Source organism: Tachyglossus aculeatus, chromosome 19, assembly GCF_015852505.1.
Source record: "Tachyglossus aculeatus isolate mTacAcu1 chromosome 19, mTacAcu1.pri, whole genome shotgun sequence".
NCBI classification, from domain to species: Eukaryota; Metazoa; Chordata; class Mammalia; order Monotremata; family Tachyglossidae; genus Tachyglossus; species Tachyglossus aculeatus.
The window spans coordinates 7,607,780-7,628,837 of record NC_052084.1 but is presented as its reverse complement, the minus strand read 5'-3'; the positions used below and the strand labels follow the sequence as shown (position 1 = coordinate 7,628,837).

General features: G+C 41.1%; 1 protein-coding gene across 5 annotated transcripts in view; it reads left to right on the top strand.

The window, feature by feature from the left end:
* Nucleotides 1–16,986, top strand: part of DISP1 (dispatched RND transporter family member 1) — a 128,496-nt gene extending 111,510 nt beyond the window's left edge. For all 5 annotated transcript variants that reach the window (XM_038761344.1, XM_038761347.1, XM_038761345.1 and 2 more), the window contains 5 exons: nt 3,920–4,043; nt 4,899–5,026; nt 5,397–5,494; nt 6,405–6,502; nt 13,336–16,986. In XM_038761344.1, the coding sequence (XP_038617272.1) occupies nt 3,920–4,043; nt 4,899–5,026; nt 5,397–5,494; nt 6,405–6,502; nt 13,336–16,986 (4,099 nt within the window). The remainder of the gene's footprint in view (nt 1–3,919; nt 4,044–4,898; nt 5,027–5,396; nt 5,495–6,404; nt 6,503–13,335) is intronic.
* Nucleotides 16,987–21,058: the final 4,072 nt, after the last annotated feature.

Below are 21,058 nucleotides of genomic sequence, written 5' to 3'. Positions count from 1 at the left end.
CTGAATTAATTATTTTGAAATTAAACCCCTGTGTTACGTTTGTTGAGGGCTTCTTTCAGTTGTGTAAATTTGAGGCAATAAAAGATGACAGGAGTATAGTAATTAGAGAGCAAAGACCTGAAAGATCCTATTGATGCAAAGGCCCTGTTGCTTCATCTTTCATCTTAGTTTGCATTTGGTGGAGGAGGAAGTAAAATATGGAGAATATTTTTTGGGACGGGTGTGTTCTGGAAACCTAAAATCTGCTGACCACCTGGTATTTGCCTTTGGAAAACCACAATCAGCATATTATGATTTATGTGTATTACTTTCAAAATGTACTGTTCTTTGTGGAATTGTTCTATATATTCCATCTACCAGAATAAATAGCTGAACTGTTCTGCAGTGTTACTCTTCAGCATGTAATGTTTATATTATTGATAGCCAATTTCAGTTTGAAAAAACCTAGATTTGAGGTCGATAATTTTTGCATAGAGGAATTAACTGTCACCTGTACTTTAAAACCAAAACCCAGTGTCACTGCTTACTATAATGCTTTGTTCAAAGTGGACACTAAGTAAATATTATTGATAAGAATGATGACAGATTGAAAACAGATTCATTGACATGATAGCATTTTCTGAAACCTGCCTTTGCTGCTCTTTTGTCACCCTGTTCCGTCCTCCTCATCTCTTCCTTCTTTCCCTCCTCTTGCCACCTTTTCCTTGGATTCACTAAAACCTCAGGTCAGAGCAGAGGATATTCCTGGTCCTCCAACTCTCCAACAGGATTGTACACATGCACAAAAAGCAGTGTTTACAGATAGACAGATCAAGAACCTATGGAAAATGACTCTATAGGATGTGGTCAGTGATTTAATTTGAATATTCCCATTTTATTTTGAGCACTGTGATAGTGTAGAATCTGTCATTTATGGTGAACTTAGTTAACCATTACACCTTAAGCTTCTTTTAAATGCAAAGAGGGAGGTGTTTTCCTATCCTTATTTAAATACCCAGGAACTTTATTACCTTTTAAAAGCCCTATTGAAATCCAAATTTTTTTAAAAAAATATTAGAGCCATTTTCTTCAGGATGCTCCAAGGGAGCATTCTTAAAACTGCAGCCCTGAAAAGTTAAGAAATCCAAGTTTTAAAATCCTATTCCTTTGTACCACAGTTTATACAAAATGGCATTCATCCTTCATTATTTGTGGCTGCCAGAGGGGTTTGAGGAAATAAGTTGCAATTATGATTAGCAAACAGATGAGTCAAAAGGCTGTTTTCAAATAGGCTAGAAATAGTAACCTCTGCAGCCAAATCTGAACTGATGAGCTCTATTTTACAAGAGCATCAGAGTAATAGTGCCTGGGCTAAATAACGTGTTTTTGAAATTAGATTCTGTATAGCAGACAAATGGAGTTAAATACCTAGTCCTTCACCCCAAATACTAGTGCCACTACCTCTTCATTTTCCATCAGGCACCCTCTGGTACAACACAGCCCCTGTCACTGTGGCTTCAGGGCTCCAACGCTGGCTCAGGACCGTCTCCTGTTTGTGGTGTTGGTGCCCTTGTTTGTGCTGGAAAGACTTTAGCCAGCCTCCAACTCTCCCTTGCATTGTGGAGACCCCAGGATCGGTTTCTGCGCTTGCACCCTGAAGATCCTAGTTCCAGCTGGCATGGGGAGAAAGGAGGAACCCCTTTTCTGATTTTTTTTTTTTTTGAAATGGTATTTGTTAAGCACTTACTATGTGCAAGGCTCTGGGGTAGATAGAAGATAGTCAGGTTGGATACATCCCATGTCCCACATGGGGTTCACAGTCTTAATCCCCATTTTACAGATGAGGTAACTGAGGCACAGAGAAGTGAAGTGACTTGCCCAAAGTCATGCAGCGGACAAATGGCGGAACCAGAATTAGAACCTGGGTTCTCTGACTCATAGGCCTGTGCTGTTTCCCCTAAGCTATGCTGGTTCTCCGATGTTACCCTTCCTGCTTGAAAAACTCTGGGGACAAAGTTAATGGAATTGCCTCCACAGTGCCAAACCCAGGTGGGTAGAGTGGCCACCTATGCCCAGGGACCCTCCCAAAAATAAACCAACCAGTCCTGGAGCCAACTTCCTTTGGTGGGAAAGACTGAACTGGGTGTCTCAAGTGCACCTCCATCCTGGCTGGTAGCCCAGATGAATTCACAAGTGGTCTGAAGGCCTGGATTTGTGATGGAGAAGACGGAGGAGGTCCTCTATACCAATTAATTAAGGGCCTAAAGACTAGGAGCCTTCAATGCTAAAATGATTAGCCAAAGACCCTTTAATGCAGAACAGAAGCACTAATTGGATTTTAGCACCTCTTTTGCGTTATGAAAATGGTTTGTACCTAGAACAGCGTACATTAGAAGAGGAAGGGGTGGGCTGGGAGGAGCAGACCTCAGATGAATTTGGGAAATGCTAAAAGATAGAATCTGAAAAAAGAAGGCAATTACACAATAATTAGTCTGGAAAAGAAAGATGACCTTTGAAAGGACATTTGACTTGCTTTAGAAAGGATAAGGAATGAAGTTGAGGAAACCAGTGAAAATGACCTCTGACTCTTCTGCCATTTACTTCCTTCCCATATCAGTTTCTAAAACCCTAACAGGTATTTAAACCCTAACAGTATTTCCCAGGTTCACCCCTTCCTCTCTGTCCTTGTGACCCACCATCTTGGTTCAAGTCCTCATCACCTTATGGCAGGATTATTGTAGCAGCCTCTTTACTGGTTTCCTTCCTCAAGCCTCTGTCCCCTTCAATCTATCCTACATTCAACCAAACATACAGTCTTTTTAAAATGGCATTTGGAGTACATCACTCCCCTCCTCCTCCACCTCCAGTAGCTACCCATTCGACTTAAGTAAAGCAAAATTTCCTAAACATTGGTATCCAGGTTCTTTACCAGCTACTTCCTTTCCAAATGCTGTACATGGGATTCTGCCCCCTCTGTTCTTGTCGGATGGGGTAGGGAAGGGCTGCTCCCCAGACTCAAGAGCCCAAATGTCAAGAGCGCATGGTCACAGCCCCAGCCTCTGCCCACCTTCCTTTTCCTTCTCTTCTTCCTCCTCGAGTTTTACCCATTATTTACACCTTTCTCTCTGCATGGACCTCCCTCCCTCAACAAATTCACCAAACCATATTCCTCCCCACTTTGAAAACTCCTAAAAAGCTACCTCCTCCAAGAGACTTCCTAGAATAATTGCCACCTCTCTGGCCTTGCATCCTAATCACTTCTATGTTTGCTCCTGTTTTTATCATTGGTGTCTGTGTCCTTTCTCTGTTACCTATTGTATAGTTAGCCTCTTGTGTCCACTTGTCTTTCCCATTTTGTTGTAAGCTTATCTGTCTCCCCCCTCTAGACTGTAAACCCATTGTGGCCAGGGAATGTGACTGTTTATTGCTGTATTGTACTTTCCCAAGCCCTTAGAACAGTGCTATGATCCAGTAAGTACTCAGAAAATACAATCGAATGAATGAATCAAGGACAAGGGAAAATGCCTTAGAACAGTGCTATGCACCCAATAAGTACTCAGAAAATACAACTGAATGAATGAATCAAGGACAAGGGAAAATGTCATTTCCTAGCGTATATTTCCAAGCACCTACGACAGTGCTCTGCACACAGTGGATATTCATTAAATGTTGTTGATGATGAAAGAATGCCATAGAGATTGTTTGGGTTTAGCAGTAAGAAACAGGGATGGTTTTGATGAGTGTCTAATTCAGTGCTGTTGGTATTCAGTAATGCTAGCTGAATGGCTGCCCTTCATATGCAACTCCAAATAGGTCTTTAGCAGAAAATATATGGTTATGGCCTTGCCAGAGCAAATAATTCTCCTTCATGGGAAGATTTAACAGTGAATTTCTTGCACGCATTGTGACATTGTTGGCTCTCTTCCTTTTTCCCTTTTAGTTATGCAGCCTTGATAGCTGACTGGCCTGTGGTCGTACTGGGAATGTGCACTGTACTAATCGTGGTTTGTGCCCTGGTTGGATTATTAGTGCCAGATCTTCCTGATTTCTCTGATCCATTGCTGGTAAGGGAAATTTGTTATGTAACATGATTTTTCCCCATAAGAAAATCAAGATAAGTAGTTAATGAATTTGTCTCAAACCCATTGCAAGTTATTAATTAATGAATCTACTCTCCTCCAAAGACGGGGGAATGCACCCCTTGTTTATAGATACTGAGATGCTGTGGGACTTGTTCCTGTGTGTTTTGAGTCAGAATTTGGACATAGGAACTACTTCTTCTCAGGTGTCTCTTGAATTCTATGATCATGTTGTCTCCTGTGGAATAAAAGTTTTACAATTCTGACTGAGAATCTGATTATTACAGATGAACAAGTTCAGTGAGTCTGGAGGGATTAGGGTTTTATTTGTTTTTTTGTTTTTTTCCATATAAACTATAACCAACTCCAGCATGCGTAGCAGATGGGTTGGGGGCGGGGGGGGGGGGGGTCCGTTTTAAAATAGCCATTATGACTGATTCTGTTGGAAGTAGAAAAGTGAAAGAGAAAAACATGTCTGAGCAAGGGTAGTGATAGTAAGTGTAAAATACTTCATGACGTAACTGATTAAATTGGACCATCTTCTTATTGGATAATGCATGCTTGTATTCTAACTGTGTAGTCAGGAACTAGAAAAATAATCCTTGATCTGTGTATTCTACCTGAGGCATATAATGTGCCCAAGAATCCCAGGCTACCATGTTGCGTTCATGAAGCCTCCCATAGTGTCAAATCATTTTAATGCCTTTAAATGTGTAGAATTACTGTGTTTTTTTAATGAAAGTTATGCATCACCTTGAAATTCATTTTCCAAAATATTAGTAAAGTAATACTTAACTGAAATAAAATATGTTAATCTAGGTTTCTAATGTTTTGCCGTAGGGTTTTGAACCAAGAGGGACAGCAATAGGTCAGAGGCTGGTCACATGGAATAACATGGTGAAAAATACCGGGTACAAAGCAACCTTAGCAAATTATCCTTTTAAATATGCAGATGAACAAGCCAAAAGGTAATGCTTAACAATTTTTGGATTAATAATAATTAAATATAACCCTCTTTAAGGTTAAATATCATTAATTAATCATCATAATTAGACATAACCCTTTTAGTAATTGGAAAAAAGTTTAACTATGAAATATGCAGATGTATTCTGACATTAAAATGTCTATGAACAGCATAGTGGTTTAAAGATGTTGTTTCCTTAATAATTGTCAGAGCTGAATGAATTAATCTAGCTTGCTGTAAATAATTCTTCTCATTTACTATTTAGAGTCATATTATATGGGCTTTAAATTTTGAAGACCCACTACCCCTAGCATTTCTCAGCTTTTCCAAGGCTATGGTTTGCTTGAAAATAAAGTTGTTTCTTTCCATTTTAGCCATCGGGATGACAGATGGTCAGATGATCACTATGAGAGGGAGAAAAGGCAAGCCGATTGGAACTTCCACAAAGACAGCTTTTTCTGTGACATTCCAAGTGAGTAGCATTATGTAAGGAAAAACAAATCTCTAGGCAGGCTTATGGCTTTTATGTTTAACTCAGGCTTATGATTATCTATCATAGACTGATAAGTGTTTGTGTTCGGTAGTCTTCCACTACCTCTGTTTCTGTCCTACTTGGAGAGGTTTTGGTTTAACACTTTTCCATTCCCTCCCATTCACTACACTGCTCAACATTAGAGAAGCAGTATGGCTTAGTGCATAGAGAACCAGAAGAACCTGGTTCTATGGTGTGACCTTGGGCAAGTCACTTAACTTCTCTGTGCCTCAGTTACCTCATCTGGAAAATGTGGATTAAGACTGTGAGCCCCATGTGGGTCATGGATTAGGTCCAACCTGATTGCTTTGTATCTACCTCAGTGCTTAGAATAGTGCCTGGCAAGTTGTAAGTTGCTTAAGAAATACCTTAAAAAGAAAACCTTGCATTCACACACATCATTATTTTTCTTTTACAATGTCAGCAAGCCAAAAAGTGATAGTTGATTAATGTTTACTCAGTATTTTTGTTCACTGAAGACCTAATGAAAATATCTAAGGTCAGTTTTATATGGGTTTTCTACAAAGAACAATTTAAATACAATGTATTGGTTTCTGAACTGAGTTTAGCATATAAAGATTAGCATTTTTATGACTAAAAAGGCAAATCCTTCCATTCTTGTATATACATTTTTTAATTTTGAGGAGTTTAAAATGAGTAATTCCTATTAATCCAATTAAAATCATTTAGAAGTAGGACTTTTGAGAGGATTAACTGAGACCAAGTCTCTGAGGAGTTCATTAAAGAGGCAATTGAAATTAAATTAAGTTTTAAATATTGTGTTCCCCAGGCGTGAGCTTTCCTAAATAGTTGTTCATTTATAAATCCTTTTTTTTTCCTATATCCACAGGTAACCGCTACTCAAGAGTGGTGTTTACTTCAGTGGGAGGAGAAGGCCTATGGAACTTGCATGCAATTAAATCAATGTGCAATGTAGATAATATGAAGGTAAGTAAAGTGAAACTTAAATCTACCAAACAGAAATGAGGCTCTGCATTTGTAATTTCTTGCATGGATTCAGAGATGAAAGTACTTGAGCTTCTTACCATGTGCAGTATATACACTCCCCAGGCAGGCACAGCTCAATAACAGCTTTGCATTCTTTCAGGTCAGGATCAAAGTGTCTCTGTATTCCCCCCCCTACACCTTCAAAACCCATCATCTCTTTAAAAAAAACAAAACAAAACAAAAAAACCTGGCCTTTGTTTTTCTATTCCATTGTTACTCTTAGTTGAGGGTTCCAATTTTATTTCACAGAGTATTTCCTTTCAGGATAATAGTCTGAGAACTTGTTTTCTTTTCTCTTTTGTTTCCTTTCATTTTTCTCTGCCAAAAGGAGAAATAATCCTGGTTCGTTGTTTCTTGCATTTTTCCCCCTAAGGAAATTTGTCAGCATCTTAATTATGTTGTTAAGTGCATGTTTCTCTTGCAATCAATGGATCATTTAGACCTTTGTAGAAGGAATATTTAGAGGAAAAGTTGGGACAGGGGAATTCAAAAGGTATAAGCCCAATATCTAAGTAAATGATGAAAGTAATCCAATCCAGACTGCACTAGACTGAGATCTAATTTTTTTGCTACCATAGAGCACAGAAAGATTCAAGAAAACACTGCCTCTGATGACTTTACTCTGACTCAGTTCTCTAAAGTGCTGCAGTGACAGCAGCAACAAAAAACTTAAAGCCATTTTGGAATTAAAATATCTTTAGATTTTCAAAGTAACTTTACATACTTGTTTCTGTTCATGTAAAATGACCAAACAAGGACCATGCTAAAAAAGCACTCATTATATTTATGTCAAAACTCCTCAAACTGTGACTGCTCCATAATTGAAAGCACAATAACATGTACCCTGATAAGATTCAGCACAGGAGACCCTGAGAAGTTAATGCACAGCAAAGTATATAGTTATTTTGTACTTTAAGGCGAGAAAAATCTTTCTTTTCTTAGGAATCCCTGTTTTTCTGTGACTTTTCTTTCTCCACCCAGCCCAAAATAGAACAAAGCTATGAACCAATTTAATAAATACACCTCGGTTTTTCCAGGGATACTTATTGCTCTGTTCACTCCTGTGCTCCAGGAGTGAGCCCAGCTTATCTGGGCTTCTTAAGGGCAGAAAGGCACGCTACAGTTGCTTTGTTAAGAAATGTCATAAGTGTGCAGTGGCAGTAAAAAAAAAGCCTGTCACTAGGAAGCATATTGGAAACAAAACAAAAAGTGTAGCCTTGCCATTATGTGGAACCATGGAATCCTCCTACCTTGAATTCATGTAGGTAAGATGCAATGGACCAGAATAAACTACCAAGAAAAGCAAAGGGATGGAACAAATTTCCTTTGAGAGTAGACAGAAAAAATTAGAAATGAGGCTGAGAAGGGACATGAGGGAACCAACAAGAGGTTGAAATGTAAGGACAAGATAAACCTACAACAGTTTTTCACCAAATTCCATAACCTCAGCCATCTAATGGAGTTGGAATGTCTTAGGTTCAAAACAAACAAAAGAAAAGCTTTTTCCCCATAGGTGTTCATTCAATCAGTGGCATTTATTGAGGGCTTACTGTGTTTAGAACACTGTGCTAAGCGCTTGGGAGAGTACAATGCAGTGGAGTTGGTAGACATGATCCCTACCCCCAAGTTTACATTGATAAGCTTCTGGAATATGTTACCTCAGAAAGTTGCACAGTGAAAATATATCAATAGACTTAAGGGTGTGGATATATTCAGGGATGAAAAGTGTGTAATAGGTTGTTAGAAGGTAAAGTTAGGGATATAAAAGGTGGGGAAAAGATTGAGAAGTTATTAGCAGAAAATTAGGGATGTTATATATGGCACACCGACATCCAAGAAGATGCACGTCTCACTGAATGCAACTATCGTGGTGTTCTTCCCAGAATCGTTTATTACCCTTAGCCACCCATGACAGTTCCACTCCTCTAAGATTTCTGGTTTTAGCAAGTCTTTAGTCTCAACAATCCCTTTAAAACTCCTGAATCAATTCAAAAGCAATTGAACCAGCCAGGTAAGATTTCAAAGATGCCTATTAAATCATACACCTTTCTGAAGGCCCAGGATACTTTCCTGCTTTTCCCCTAGGAAGGAGGCTTATACTCTTAGATGTTAGCTTTGACTGGGATTCCTGTTGCCCATTGTGACTAAGTGCTAATTAATGAAAGGAAACAAAGAGATGAGAAGATGATCATATATAATAAACTATTTTTGCCAGTAATAACAGTAACACCTGGCTTTTCTACACCTTTCTATTCCTCTTAACCCTGTCATCTAATGTGCCTTCAATTCTATGTTGAACAGAACAGTAAGATTTTATATATATATATATCTATATCTATATACATATATATCTATAGATATATAGATATAGATATGTATATATCAAATTTAGTGGAAAACTATCCTGAAGAAAAAGCTGTGGGTAGCAATTCAAATTTCCTCATGTTTCAGATGGTGATAATACCTTATCATCTTGTGCCAGTCTCCAAGGAGCTCAAAGCACTTTGTGAGATTTTTCCTTATTTATTTGGCTTTATTTTCAAGGTGTTTTGAGCAGTCAGAATCCCCAAAGTATTTGGCAGGTCTTATTTTCTGAAACTCTAGTTAGTGCACGTAAATACTTAATTGTATCAAGTCTCAAGATGGATGGGATGCCCACAAAATTACACACAGCAGAAAGGCATAATTGCTAGTTTGTTGACTTTGGGGAATGTCTTAGTAATCACTGTAATATTTTGATGAGAACAGATGTTGGTGCTGTCACCGTCTGCATTTGTGATGCATTTAATCCAAACTACAGTCAGTCCTCGTTATATTACAAGCCAGTGGTTCTGATGAATCAAGCCGGCCTTGATCCCCAAAATAAAAAGTTGCTGAGTTTCTGGGGCCGTCGTCTCTCCCTTCCAGAAGTGCGTGTTTTTAAAAGAACTGCATTTGGCTCCCTGATCCTCTAGGTTACCTATCTTTTGAGGACATTTCTGTGTGACCTGAGGACAACCTTGGGGAATACAGTAGTGGCAACAAAAGTGGGGAAGCTTTCCCTGCTGCTGCCGCCACTCTTGTCACTCTGACCTCTTGGCTCTGATGAGGACAGGACATCCTGCTACCACCACAAGCCAAAGCAGATTTTAATATGTACTGCCAGCCAAAGTTCAGGGGATTGGATGGTGCTCAGAGTGCTAGAACCGCCTGTCAGTCATGCATATTTATCATTCAGTTGTATTTATTGCACACTTACTATATGCAGAGCACTGTACTAAGTGCTTGGGAGGGAACAATATAAAAATAGACACATTCCCTGTCCATTTATTCAGTGCTTACAGTGTGCAGAACACTGGAGAGTTGGTAGACATGTTCCCTGCCCTGCCCACTTTACAGTCTAAAGTGAGCAAGGTCATTCTGCTGATGGAACTTCTTTTCCAGGGCTCTGAAAACACTGGGCAGAAGTGCAAAGCAAGATTGAAGGGCAGGGATTGTTTGGAAGAGAAGAGGCAGAACCCCCTATGTATCTTAGTGAGGCTAGAGAGAAGAGGACAGAAAGCTAATACAACACTACAACCGGGCTGCTCAGCACCAAAAATATCAGCCACAGAGGCAGAGGAATTAGTTCCCAAGATGCTTCCTCTGTTAGAGAGCATTCTCGTTTAGTAGTATGTATTATATTTGCTTTCTAAAGTTACACACTGGGCGGAAGTTAAGCAGACTGTATAATGTGTAGACATAGATTCAGATCTGCCATAACACGTCTTCACTTTGAGTTTTGGCTAGAATGTTGCTAGGAATAATAGTACTAATAATAATTGCGGTATTTAAGTACTTCCTATATGCCAAGCACTGTACTAAGATCTAAGGTAGATACTAGATAATCAGGTCCGACCTGGGACTCATAGTCTAAGTAGGAGGGAGAAACAGATATTGAATCCCCATTTTTGCAGATGAGGTAACTGAGGCACCGAGAAGTTGTGAATTGCCTGAGGTCACACAGCAAGAGCCAAGATTAGAACGCAAGTCTTCTGATGCCCAGGCTCTTTCCACAGGGCCATGCTGCTTCTTAGGAATCAATCAACCAATCATATTTATTGAGAGCCTACTAGGAAATGTTTGTCCGACAACATGATTCTAGATAAAATGCAAGTTTTATTTTACACAAATATTTTCAAGAACGCAGCCCCTGCGTGTCAGGGAACTAGGTGTAATATGTTGTTAGTCTACCTATTGTTTTACCAGTGTGAGACAAATTATTTCTTTGTTACCTACTATTAAGTTGCTAAACTGAAAATGTAGTTGGTCAAGGTGTTAAATTTCTTCTTTGTCTGTTATTCCCATTCCTCTCCAAATTTTACTATTTCACGTGTGCCTTTGGTAGTCGTTTAAGAAACAAGATATTTCAGTCCTTGCCTGATCCTTCATTTTGTGCCTTTTTGTTCCCTTCCCTCACACCTCCTAATTTTAAGTCAATTCCACTACTGCTACTACTAACTAGAGATGCTCTCTTGGCCGTGCTAGTATGTGCTTAGTATAGGGTTCTGCACACAGTGTTTAATAAATACTATTAATACTACAAATCTGGTGGTTAAAATAGATTCTTAGAATTAGAGATTCCTTTTTTCCCAATATGAATATAGGATAAGAATAACTTCTTAGCCTAAAAGATTTTTAATTTATCTTCTGGATGCCTTTTCACAATATATTACTAATACATGTTTACATCCTACATGAGTCTCAATGTAAGTACAAACTGACTACTACAAAAAACCAAGGGGCTTTTTCACATAAGTGTCTGTTATGGGTGTCCGGCATCTGGATCAATAAGCCCTCTTTCCGTATTTGAGGGTGACCTATCATTTAACTCTCCATAAATTTGCATGGACCCCAGAAGTCAAAGATGTGCATATAGCTTTAATTCTATTTGTTCTGATGATTTTGACACCTGTCTACATGTTTTGTTGTCTGTATCCCCCTTCTAGACTGTGAGCCCGTTGTTGGGTAGGGAACGTCTCTATATGTTGCCGACTTGTGCTTCCCAAGTGCTTAGTACAGTTCTCTGTACAAAGTAAGTGCTCAATAAATATGATAGAATTAATTAATTAATAACTAAAGCCACCTCTCAGGCATATGTTGGTTTCCCATGGACTTTTCAATTTCATTCCTAATCTGTGTGTACAATGACAATGCTTTGTTAAATGTCCAGACCATCTTCACCTCCCTCAACCCTCTTTCCAAACGACTAATTTTGAGAGGTTCCAAACTACTAATTTTGAGAGGTTATTCCAAGACCGAATAGTCTGTTGTCTTTTGAACTCATAGCTGACAATCCATATTATTATGGTTGCATTATCACTTCATCTACTATTCTGTGTTCCCCACAGCTTACAGGGTGGGCTGCAAAACAAGATAAAAAATTAGCCCCCTTCCCATCTTAAAACTGGATTTCTGGTGATCACTTCATGGTACTTCCCTCCCCATTCACCAGAGTGACCCCAAAGGATGTGTACATTATTCCCTTGGAGAATAGATCTGGATAGCTGCCATGAAAAATAGAGATATGCTATTCTAGGGCTTCCTTTTATTTATTAAGTTGTTCAGTTTTTCCTGAGTTGGCATATGTGAATGTTTTTATCTGGAAACAATCAAATCTGAATTATCCTGTTTTTATGGAATGCCAGGCCATCACAATTTTGAAATTAGCTTGTACAAATGCCAAAACCTTCATCAGAATCTTAACTCTTTTTTGATCATAATAATAATTGTGGTATTTGTTTAGTGCTTACTATGTGCCAGGTACTTGTACTAAGCGCTGGGGTGGATACAAGCAAATCAAGTTGGACACAGACCCTGTCCCACGTGGGGCGCGCAGTCTCAATCTCCATTTTACAGATGAGGTAACTGAGGCAGAGAGAAGTGAAGTAACATGCCCAGTGCCACACAGCAGACAAGTGGCAGAGCCGGGATTAGAACCCATGACCTTCTGACTCCTGGGCCCGTGCTCTATCCATTAGGCCATACTGCTTCTCCATGTTCTGCTCACCTAGAAAGCAATTGCTAACCAGGCATTTAGAATAGATCTAGGGATAGTAATTGTGTTGGATGAGCATAACATCAATGAGGATTGATCATGTATGGCAGCATCTCACTTTAAAACCACGAAATGGGGAACTGGCATGTATAAAACGAAGAAGTGCTGGAATCAGAAGGCCTAAAAGCAAACCTTCAGAAACCCACTGTCTCTACATTGGGAAAGGTGTTGAACAATCTCCCATAAATAATCCCCTATTACTCTGCAGAACCCTCTTTTGAAGAGTCAGTTGGATTTTTACAGTGCCCAGAGACATGAGTATATCAACTCGGACATTTAGGGCGTCTCTACCGAAAAGGAGATCTCTTTAGGGAAGATAAGGGTGGAGAAGGATGTTCTACTCCCACACCAAAGTGGTGTCACCCCTTTAAGCTGTCCATTTTATTTGTACTTAAGATCCCCAAGCCTTTTGCGGCAATCCGAGGGACCCTGAGTCATCTCTCCCCAGGCCCCGTTGCTGAGCCTCACTGGGTGGTTTCTAGTCTTATCCCTTCACACTAAGGCTTGCTGTGAAAACCCTCCCCTACACTGGATCTTGATATGCTGCCCCGTGTAAGCCCGTGACCATCAGCAGTCACAGAAGAGCGTGACCCCGCCTCCTCCAGAGTCTCGTCTTCCTCACATTAGCCTTCCCTCGAGAGAACCATTTGACAAGCAGGAGGTTTCTCAATCTTTCTGTGTGTTCCTGTCTCTCCAGATCAGATCCCATGCCCAATTTGGCGATCTCTGCCAGAGGACCACTGCTGCTTCGTGTTGTCCCAGCTGGACCCTGGGCAACTACATTGCCATTCTAAACAATAGATCATCCTGTCAAAAAATAGTAGAACGAGATGTTTCCCATACCCTGAAGCTGCTTCGTACGTGTGCCAAATACTACTACAATGGAACCCTGGGACCAGACTGTTGGGATATGGTAGCCAGAAGGAAGGACCAGCTTAAGTGTACAAACGTGCCTCGTAAATGTACAAAATACAATGCGGTTTACCAGATCCTCCACTACCTAGTAGACAAAGACTTTCTGAGCCCAAAGACAACCGACTTGGCTGTGCCAGCTTTAAAATACAGCATGCTCTTTTCTCCTACAGAAAAAGGCGAGAGCATGATGAGCATTTATTTGGACAATTTTGAGAACTGGAACTCGTCCGATGGTATAACCACCATAACAGGAATTGAGTTTGGAATCAAGCACAGTTTGTTTCAAGATTACCTTTTAATGGATACTGTGTATCCTGCCATAGCTATTGTGATTGTCCTCTTAGTCATGTGTGTCTACACCAGGTCCATGTTTATCACCCTGATGACCATGTTTGCAATAATTAGTTCATTGATTGTTTCGTATTTTCTCTATCGGGTCGTATTTAACTTTGAATTTTTTCCTTTTATGAACCTGACTGCACTAATCATTTTGGTTGGGATTGGAGCAGATGATGCTTTTGTCTTGTGCGATGTTTGGAATTACACAAAGTTTGATAAGCCTCATGCTGAAACATCTGAAACAGTGAGCATCACCTTGCAACATGCTGCTCTCTCCATGTTTGTCACCAGTTTTACCACTGCAGCTGCCTTTTATGCCAATTACGTTAGCAATATCACAGCAATCAGGTGCTTTGGCGTTTATGCTGGAACCGCCATATTGGTGAATTATGTGCTAATGGTAACCTGGCTCCCCGCAGTAGTTGTACTTCACGAGCGGTATCTCCTCAATATATTCAGTTGCTTCAGAAAGCCTCAGCAGCGACTTTATAGCCACAAAAGTTGCTGGACAGCGCTGTGCCAAAAGTGCCACAAAGTTCTTTTCACCATTTCCGAGGCATCTCGAATTTTTTTTGAGAAAGTGTTGCCGTGTATCATCATTAAGTTCCGCTACGTTTGGCTGTTCTGGTTCTTTGCCTTAACCATAGGTGGGGCGTACATTGTGTGTATTAATCCAAAGATGAAACTCCCATCATTAGAACTCTCCGAGTTCCAGGTGTTCAGGTCTTCTCACCCCTTTGAACGTTACGATGCAGAGTACAAAAAGCTTTTCATGTTTGAACGCGTCCACCACGGTGAGGAACTCCATATGCCCATCACGATAATCTGGGGCGTATCCCCTGAAGACAATGGGAATCCGCTAAACCCTAAGAGCAAAGGGAAGCTGAGGCTAGATAGCAGTTTCAACATTGCCAGCCCCGCTTCCCAAGTCTGGATCTTACGCTTTTGCCAGAAGTTAAGAAATCAGACTTTCTTTCACCAAACAGATGAACAAGACTTTACAAGTTGCTTCATTGAGACCTTCAAGCAGTGGATGGAAAACCAGGACTGTGATGAGCCAGCTCTTTACCCGTGCTGCAGCCACTGGAGCTTTCCCTATAAGCAGGACATTTTTGAGCTGTGCATCAAGAGGGCAATCATGGAGCTTGAGAGGAGCACTGGGTACCATTTGGACAGCAAAACCCCAGGCCCGAGGTTTGACATTAATGACACCATCAGGGCTGTAGTGTTGGAGTTCCAGAGCACCTACCTCTTCACCTTGGCGTACGAAAAAATGCATCAGTTCTACAAAGAGGTGGACTCGTGGATTTCAGACGAGCTCAGCTCAGCACCAGAAGGCCTTGGGAATGGCTGGTTTGTCAGCAACTTGGAGTTCTACGACCTTCAGGATAGTCTGTCAGATGGCACCCTCATCGCCATGGGCCTCTCCGTGGCGGTCGCATTCAGCGTCATGCTCCTTACAACTTGGAACGTAATAATCAGCCTTTATGCAATCGTTTCAATAGCCGGAACTATCTTTGTTACGGTCGGTTCCCTGGTGCTCCTCGGGTGGGAGCTGAATGTGTTAGAGTCTGTCACAATTTCAGTAGCCGTGGGCTTGTCTGTGGACTTTGCGGTCCATTACGGGGTTGCCTACCGGTTGGCTCCTGACCCTGATCGAGAAGGAAAGGTGATCTTCTCTCTAAGCCGCATGGGCTCTGCGATTGCCATGGCTGCCCTGACCACTTTCGTGGCTGGTGCAATGATGATGCCCTCCACGATTTTAGCTTACACCCAGCTCGGCACTTTTATGATGCTAATCATGGGCATCAGTTGGGCTTTCGCCACCTTCTTTTTCCAGTGCATGTGCCGGTGCCTCGGGCCCCACGGTACCTGCGGCCAGATTCCGTGGCCCAAAAAGCTGCAGTGTAACACCTTCTCCCACGCTCTGTCTACAAGCCAAGAGGACAAGGGCCAGAGCAAAGCACGCGCTCTGAACAAATATCAGTTAGACTCTAGAGGTCAGAAGCCTGACCTGGAGCATGAGTTTTATGAGCTGGAGCCTCTGGCATCACATAACTGTAGTACTTCAGAGAAGGCAGCATATGAAGAAACCCACATCTGCTCTGAATTTTTCAGTGGCCGGCTGAAGAACATGGGAACCCCAGCACTTGCCACCTACAACAGTGAGCTCAACGAAAGCATCGGAAGTGAAACTGGCTCTGCCTTGGGGCAGCCCTCTACTGAACAGCACTCTGTGTGCCAGCTCTTCCCCGTGAACAGGAGAAGTAGCTGCCCGAATGCCTACAAGCAGTTGGGTGTGAGGTGCACTCCTCACTCATGCCAACAGTCAGCCAACTGTCTGTGCTACCAGTGCGTTCCTGGAGCTGGAAACTTCATGCAAATCCAAAATAACGCGGCCCCCCCAAGTGCTGCGCCTCAGGCCACTGGAGGATTCGTGCAACCCATTCAGCACATCTGTCACTGCCACTGTCTTCAAGGTAGAATAAAAAGACCAGTAATGCAGAGCTCTCTGCCTAGAAATTTTTTTCTTCACTCAATCCAACACACCCCCTCGCATGAAAGAATGAACAAGACGAATGCACATAGCATCCGGAGCCCAGAGGAGACCTCGAAGATTCCTCCAAAGACGACAGACTCCCAGCCGGTTATCTGCAGAAGCACTGGGTCTTTAATAAAACCGTGCTGTGATCCTCAGAGTAGTACGTTACCAAACCAAAGGGACCTCCTGTGTAAAAATGGAGACGCTTGTGATTTTGGAAGTACAGAAGTAAATGGGAATGAAAACATGGGCACTTACTTAGTGAAACAGATGGACAAGCCTGAAAGCATGGCAGATCAGAGTCTGCCACAGACTGATGCTATGGTAAATTCAGAGCAAGGAAACCAAAATGACCAAAAGCTCATATTGAACAGTTCTGTGACAGCGATTGGTTACGTGTCTTGCCCTAAGAATTCACTGTGTTGTAACAGAATTGTAAAAATAAAGTGCAGTTCTGTTGACTGTCAAATGCCAAACATTGAAGCCAATGTGCCTGCTGTATTAACCCATTCAGAACTTTCCAATGAAAGTTTGTTAATAAAAACGCTATAAGTATTAAGTTTAGAAATGGTTGTCTCTTTTAATATAGAAATTAACATTCAAAGGTTGGAAGATATGTCTGAAAACAAACACTGATCTTTCACTTTGCTGACATTTAGTATTGAAATATTGTATGTGGATGTGTGTGTGCGCATAGGCACACGTGTTTCCTTCAGTTTTGAAGATGAAACTCTTGATTGTATCCATGTGAGCCAGTGGGATTGAAAAGATCAATAATGCCTTTCACATGCTGCATACATATAGAGCTTTGTTGGCTTTGTTTTTTCACTTCCTGGAGCCAATTTGAATTTTACTTCTTGGTTCCAGTCTTTCTGGAAACCTAAAATACCCGCCTTGTTGTTACATGCCTAGTTGGTCTGTCAGTAACTGCTGTTTCCCAACTCCCATAGGTATGCTGCTTTGCTTAATGTTGTGCTCTGTCGCATCTTTAACTGCTTCTTTGGCCCTCTTTGCTTGTGGTTCCTCCTCTTTAACTCACTTTAAAGCAGCTGTTTTGGGGGTCCTAATCTTTTCCCATAAAGGAGTGGTAGGCTGGTAGGCTGGTAGGCTGGTGGACTGGCTGTGTTGGAAGACTTCTTTGTCAATGAACCTTTCTTGCCATTTGATAACTATTATTATGGTATTTATTAAGGAATTACTCTCTGCTAAATCCTTGGCCCTCACAGGGCTCACAGTTGTGAGAACTAAGCTATCTTGTCCCCATTTTACAGATTAGTTGTTTTAAGTATATCTAGCAAGGGGAGAGCCAGATGTTGCCACTTTATTTTATTTTGTTAATATGTTTGGTTTTGTTCTCCGTCTCCCCCTTCTAGACTGTGAGCCCACTGTTGGGTAGGGACTGTCTCTATATGTTGCCAACTTGTACTTCCCAAGCGCTTAGTACAGTGCTGTGCACACAGTAAGCACTCAATAAATACAATTGATTGATTGATTAAGCCATTAAGCAGATTGTCTCCTTTTAGTTACAAAGCAGTCAGGATATTGGTATGACATCAGAGGGTGGTAAGCCACCAGCTCCAGTACTAGAAGAAGGGAAATTTCTACTAGTAAACTTTCTTTCTGTGGTAGAGTCGTTGGCCAGGAGCAAAGACCCTTCCAGAGAAGGGAGACACTACAGTTTGTGAAGAGAAAGCTGGACCCCAAGGCCAACACTGTAAAAAGAGAGGCCTGGGAAGGAAAATGGGTACATTCAGTGCTTCCCCTGCCATTAGATAGAAGAGTGAATGAACGAGGCCTGTGACCTTCCTAAAATTCTTAATCTAAGTGATTTTCCTCTGAATTATTCAAACGGGGACAGGGCGGATGGAGAAGAGAAAGTGATGGGGCTCATGGTGCTGTTCTCCGGGATCTCACTGAACAGAACTTGTTTTAGTATTCGTGAGTTATCTTTGATATTTAATTATCAATTATTTATTGGTCTGTCTTTCCCCTCCCCCTAGCCCCCACTAGATTGTGAGCTGTTTGTGGCCAAGTTCAATCTTCAATTAAAATTTTCTTTGTGTATCCTCGTGCTTAATTCAGCATTATGTGCATTGTAGGTGCTTAATAAATATTAACAATAATGATGATGATCAAAAAAAACGGATATGACGTGCAGTGGTCTTCAAGTTAAATTGGCATATAGATGATTGGGCACCATGATTGCCCTGAAAACCTTCAGCTTGGTCTGAAGCTTGGCACTACATTGGTACTAAACTCTGCTGGCCAGTCGCCCAAAGGATAATCTGACCTTCTAGATGCAGTTTTCTGCTTTTTTGCTTTTCTATACATGCCTCATTGGACAGTATGATGCTGGAGCAGACACAATTAGATATGCCTAGGGCTTTTCAGGTGTAAACTGGTATTTAGCTTCTGTCTTCAGGTAATCACTTAAACCATACTGCTTTATTGAGTCTGAGAAGCAGTTCATAGTTTTTAGCTGTGCTTGTGCTTCCAGAGTCCAGTCACCAGGCTAGCAAAACTTTTAAATGATTCTTCCAAGGACTCTTGGTGATATTTACTATTTCTTGAGTTGATAGTTGCCTGTAGGGGCCAGAACATACTCTTACACCAGTTCCAGGTCTCTTTTTCTGCTTTCAAATATGGCTGGCCAGAATAGACTGAGTAATATTGGACCATTGCACAGCTTTAATGATGGGGAAAGTGTGAGTTAAGGCACTTTCAACTTTGACATAATCATCAGTAGTTGGCAAACTTCTCAGAGCAATCAAACTTGGGCAGAAGGTGCCAGAGCCCAGTTTTGCTAATAGGTCAAGTGTTGTTATAAGTGTATATGCCAACTTCCTAATTATTATGGGAACTCTTGTCTTTCCAGCTGTAGAGGAGGCAAAGGCCATCATTTTCACATCTTGCGGATTTTGTGGCTGGACTCTCTGCCTTCCTCAACTCAGGTGTCTCTGACCCAAAATCACATGTTACTCCTAAGTTCTCCACTCACTCCCTCCCTAAAAAACCCCTCTTTTGCCTCCTCCACCCAAATTCAAAATGCAAAATCAGCATCTAGGGAACAATCAATCAGTGGTATTTGAGTGCTTACTGTGTGCAGAGCACTTTATTAAACTCACGGGAGAGTACAATACGATAGGATTGGTAGACATATTCCCTGCCCACAGTGAGCTTACAGTCTAGGTGGGGAGACAGATAATATATATAAATAATGAATAGGTACATCATCATCATCATCATCATCAATCGTATTTATTGAGCGCTTACTATGTACACAGCACTGTACTAAGCGCTTGGGAAGTCCAAGTTGGCAACATATAGAGACAGTCCCTACCCAACAGTGGGCTCACAGTCTAAAAGGGGAAGACAGAGAACAAAACCAAACATACTAACAAAATAAAATAAATAGAATAGATATGTACAAGTAAAATAAATAAATAGATAGAGTAATAAATATGTACAAACATATATACATATAGAAGGGGCTAAGGGCTATTGCCAAAATTGCTTGGAGCCCTTATGTTGTTAAAGTCTAGGCCTGCTGGGAATGTTCTGGTTTGCAGAAGTTGAAGAGGGAGGAGGGTAATTTGTGGGGATGTGGCACTGAAATGATAATAATGTACATAAGGTACATAAGGTACATAAGTGCTGTGGCTGAAGTTGGGGTGAATATCAAGTTCTTGAAGGTTACTGATCCAATCGGATGGATGACGAAGGAAGAAGAGGGGGTTGGGGAAAAAGAGGCTTAATTGGGGAAGGACTCTTGGAAGAGATTTGACTTTAATAAGTCTTTGAAGGTGGGAATAGTTCTGGCATCTGTGGAGTCAGGGAGGGATCAGTGATGAGGTAGACAGGATCGAGGCACAGTGAGTAAACTGACATTAGAGGAGTGAAGTGTGTGGGCTGGGCTGTAGTAGGAGATGAGTGACATGTGGTAGGCAAGCTGATGTTATTCACCATACTTCTCCTGTATCTAATGTACCGCAAAAGTCATGTTCATTATGTGACAGTTCTGAGATTACACTGTTTACAATATTGTTTAGAAGTGTGCTGGAAGGGGCATGGGAAGGATTTTAGCAAAAATGGAGAGGAGCAAAATGCTAAGTTAGCTTCTGCATTCAGATATCTCACTGTCTTATTTCAAGATGGTGATAGCCTTGGAATCCTGTGGTCTTGCTTCAGGGTTCCACATGTTAAAAAGAGCTAGTACAGGTGCCTTAGCAATATATCTTCTCACTGCTTGTAGATCTCAGCAGGCATGTCATTAGATCTGAGAGTTTTATTGTTCTTTATTGCTCCAGCTGTAGTGAGATTTCCTTGAAGGTTAGTGAAGGGCCATGCCCTCAAAGGGAATTGTGGAGCTTTCAGTTCCCCATGATGAAAAGTATCAAGAGGATCACTGATGTGTGGCTGCTATCTTTTTTAAGATATCCCCTCCTTTTTTGTGATAGTGAAGCCACCTGCACTTTTCAGTGAGACTGGAGCTGAGTGCAAGAGTACAGAGAGATTCTTCAAAGACGCCCAGAAATCCTTGATTTGGTGGCTGCATGCAAAGCTTTAGATATTTTCTTTTTCCTTTTTGACATCCCTTTTCTTGTCATCATGTTCCTGAAATTGA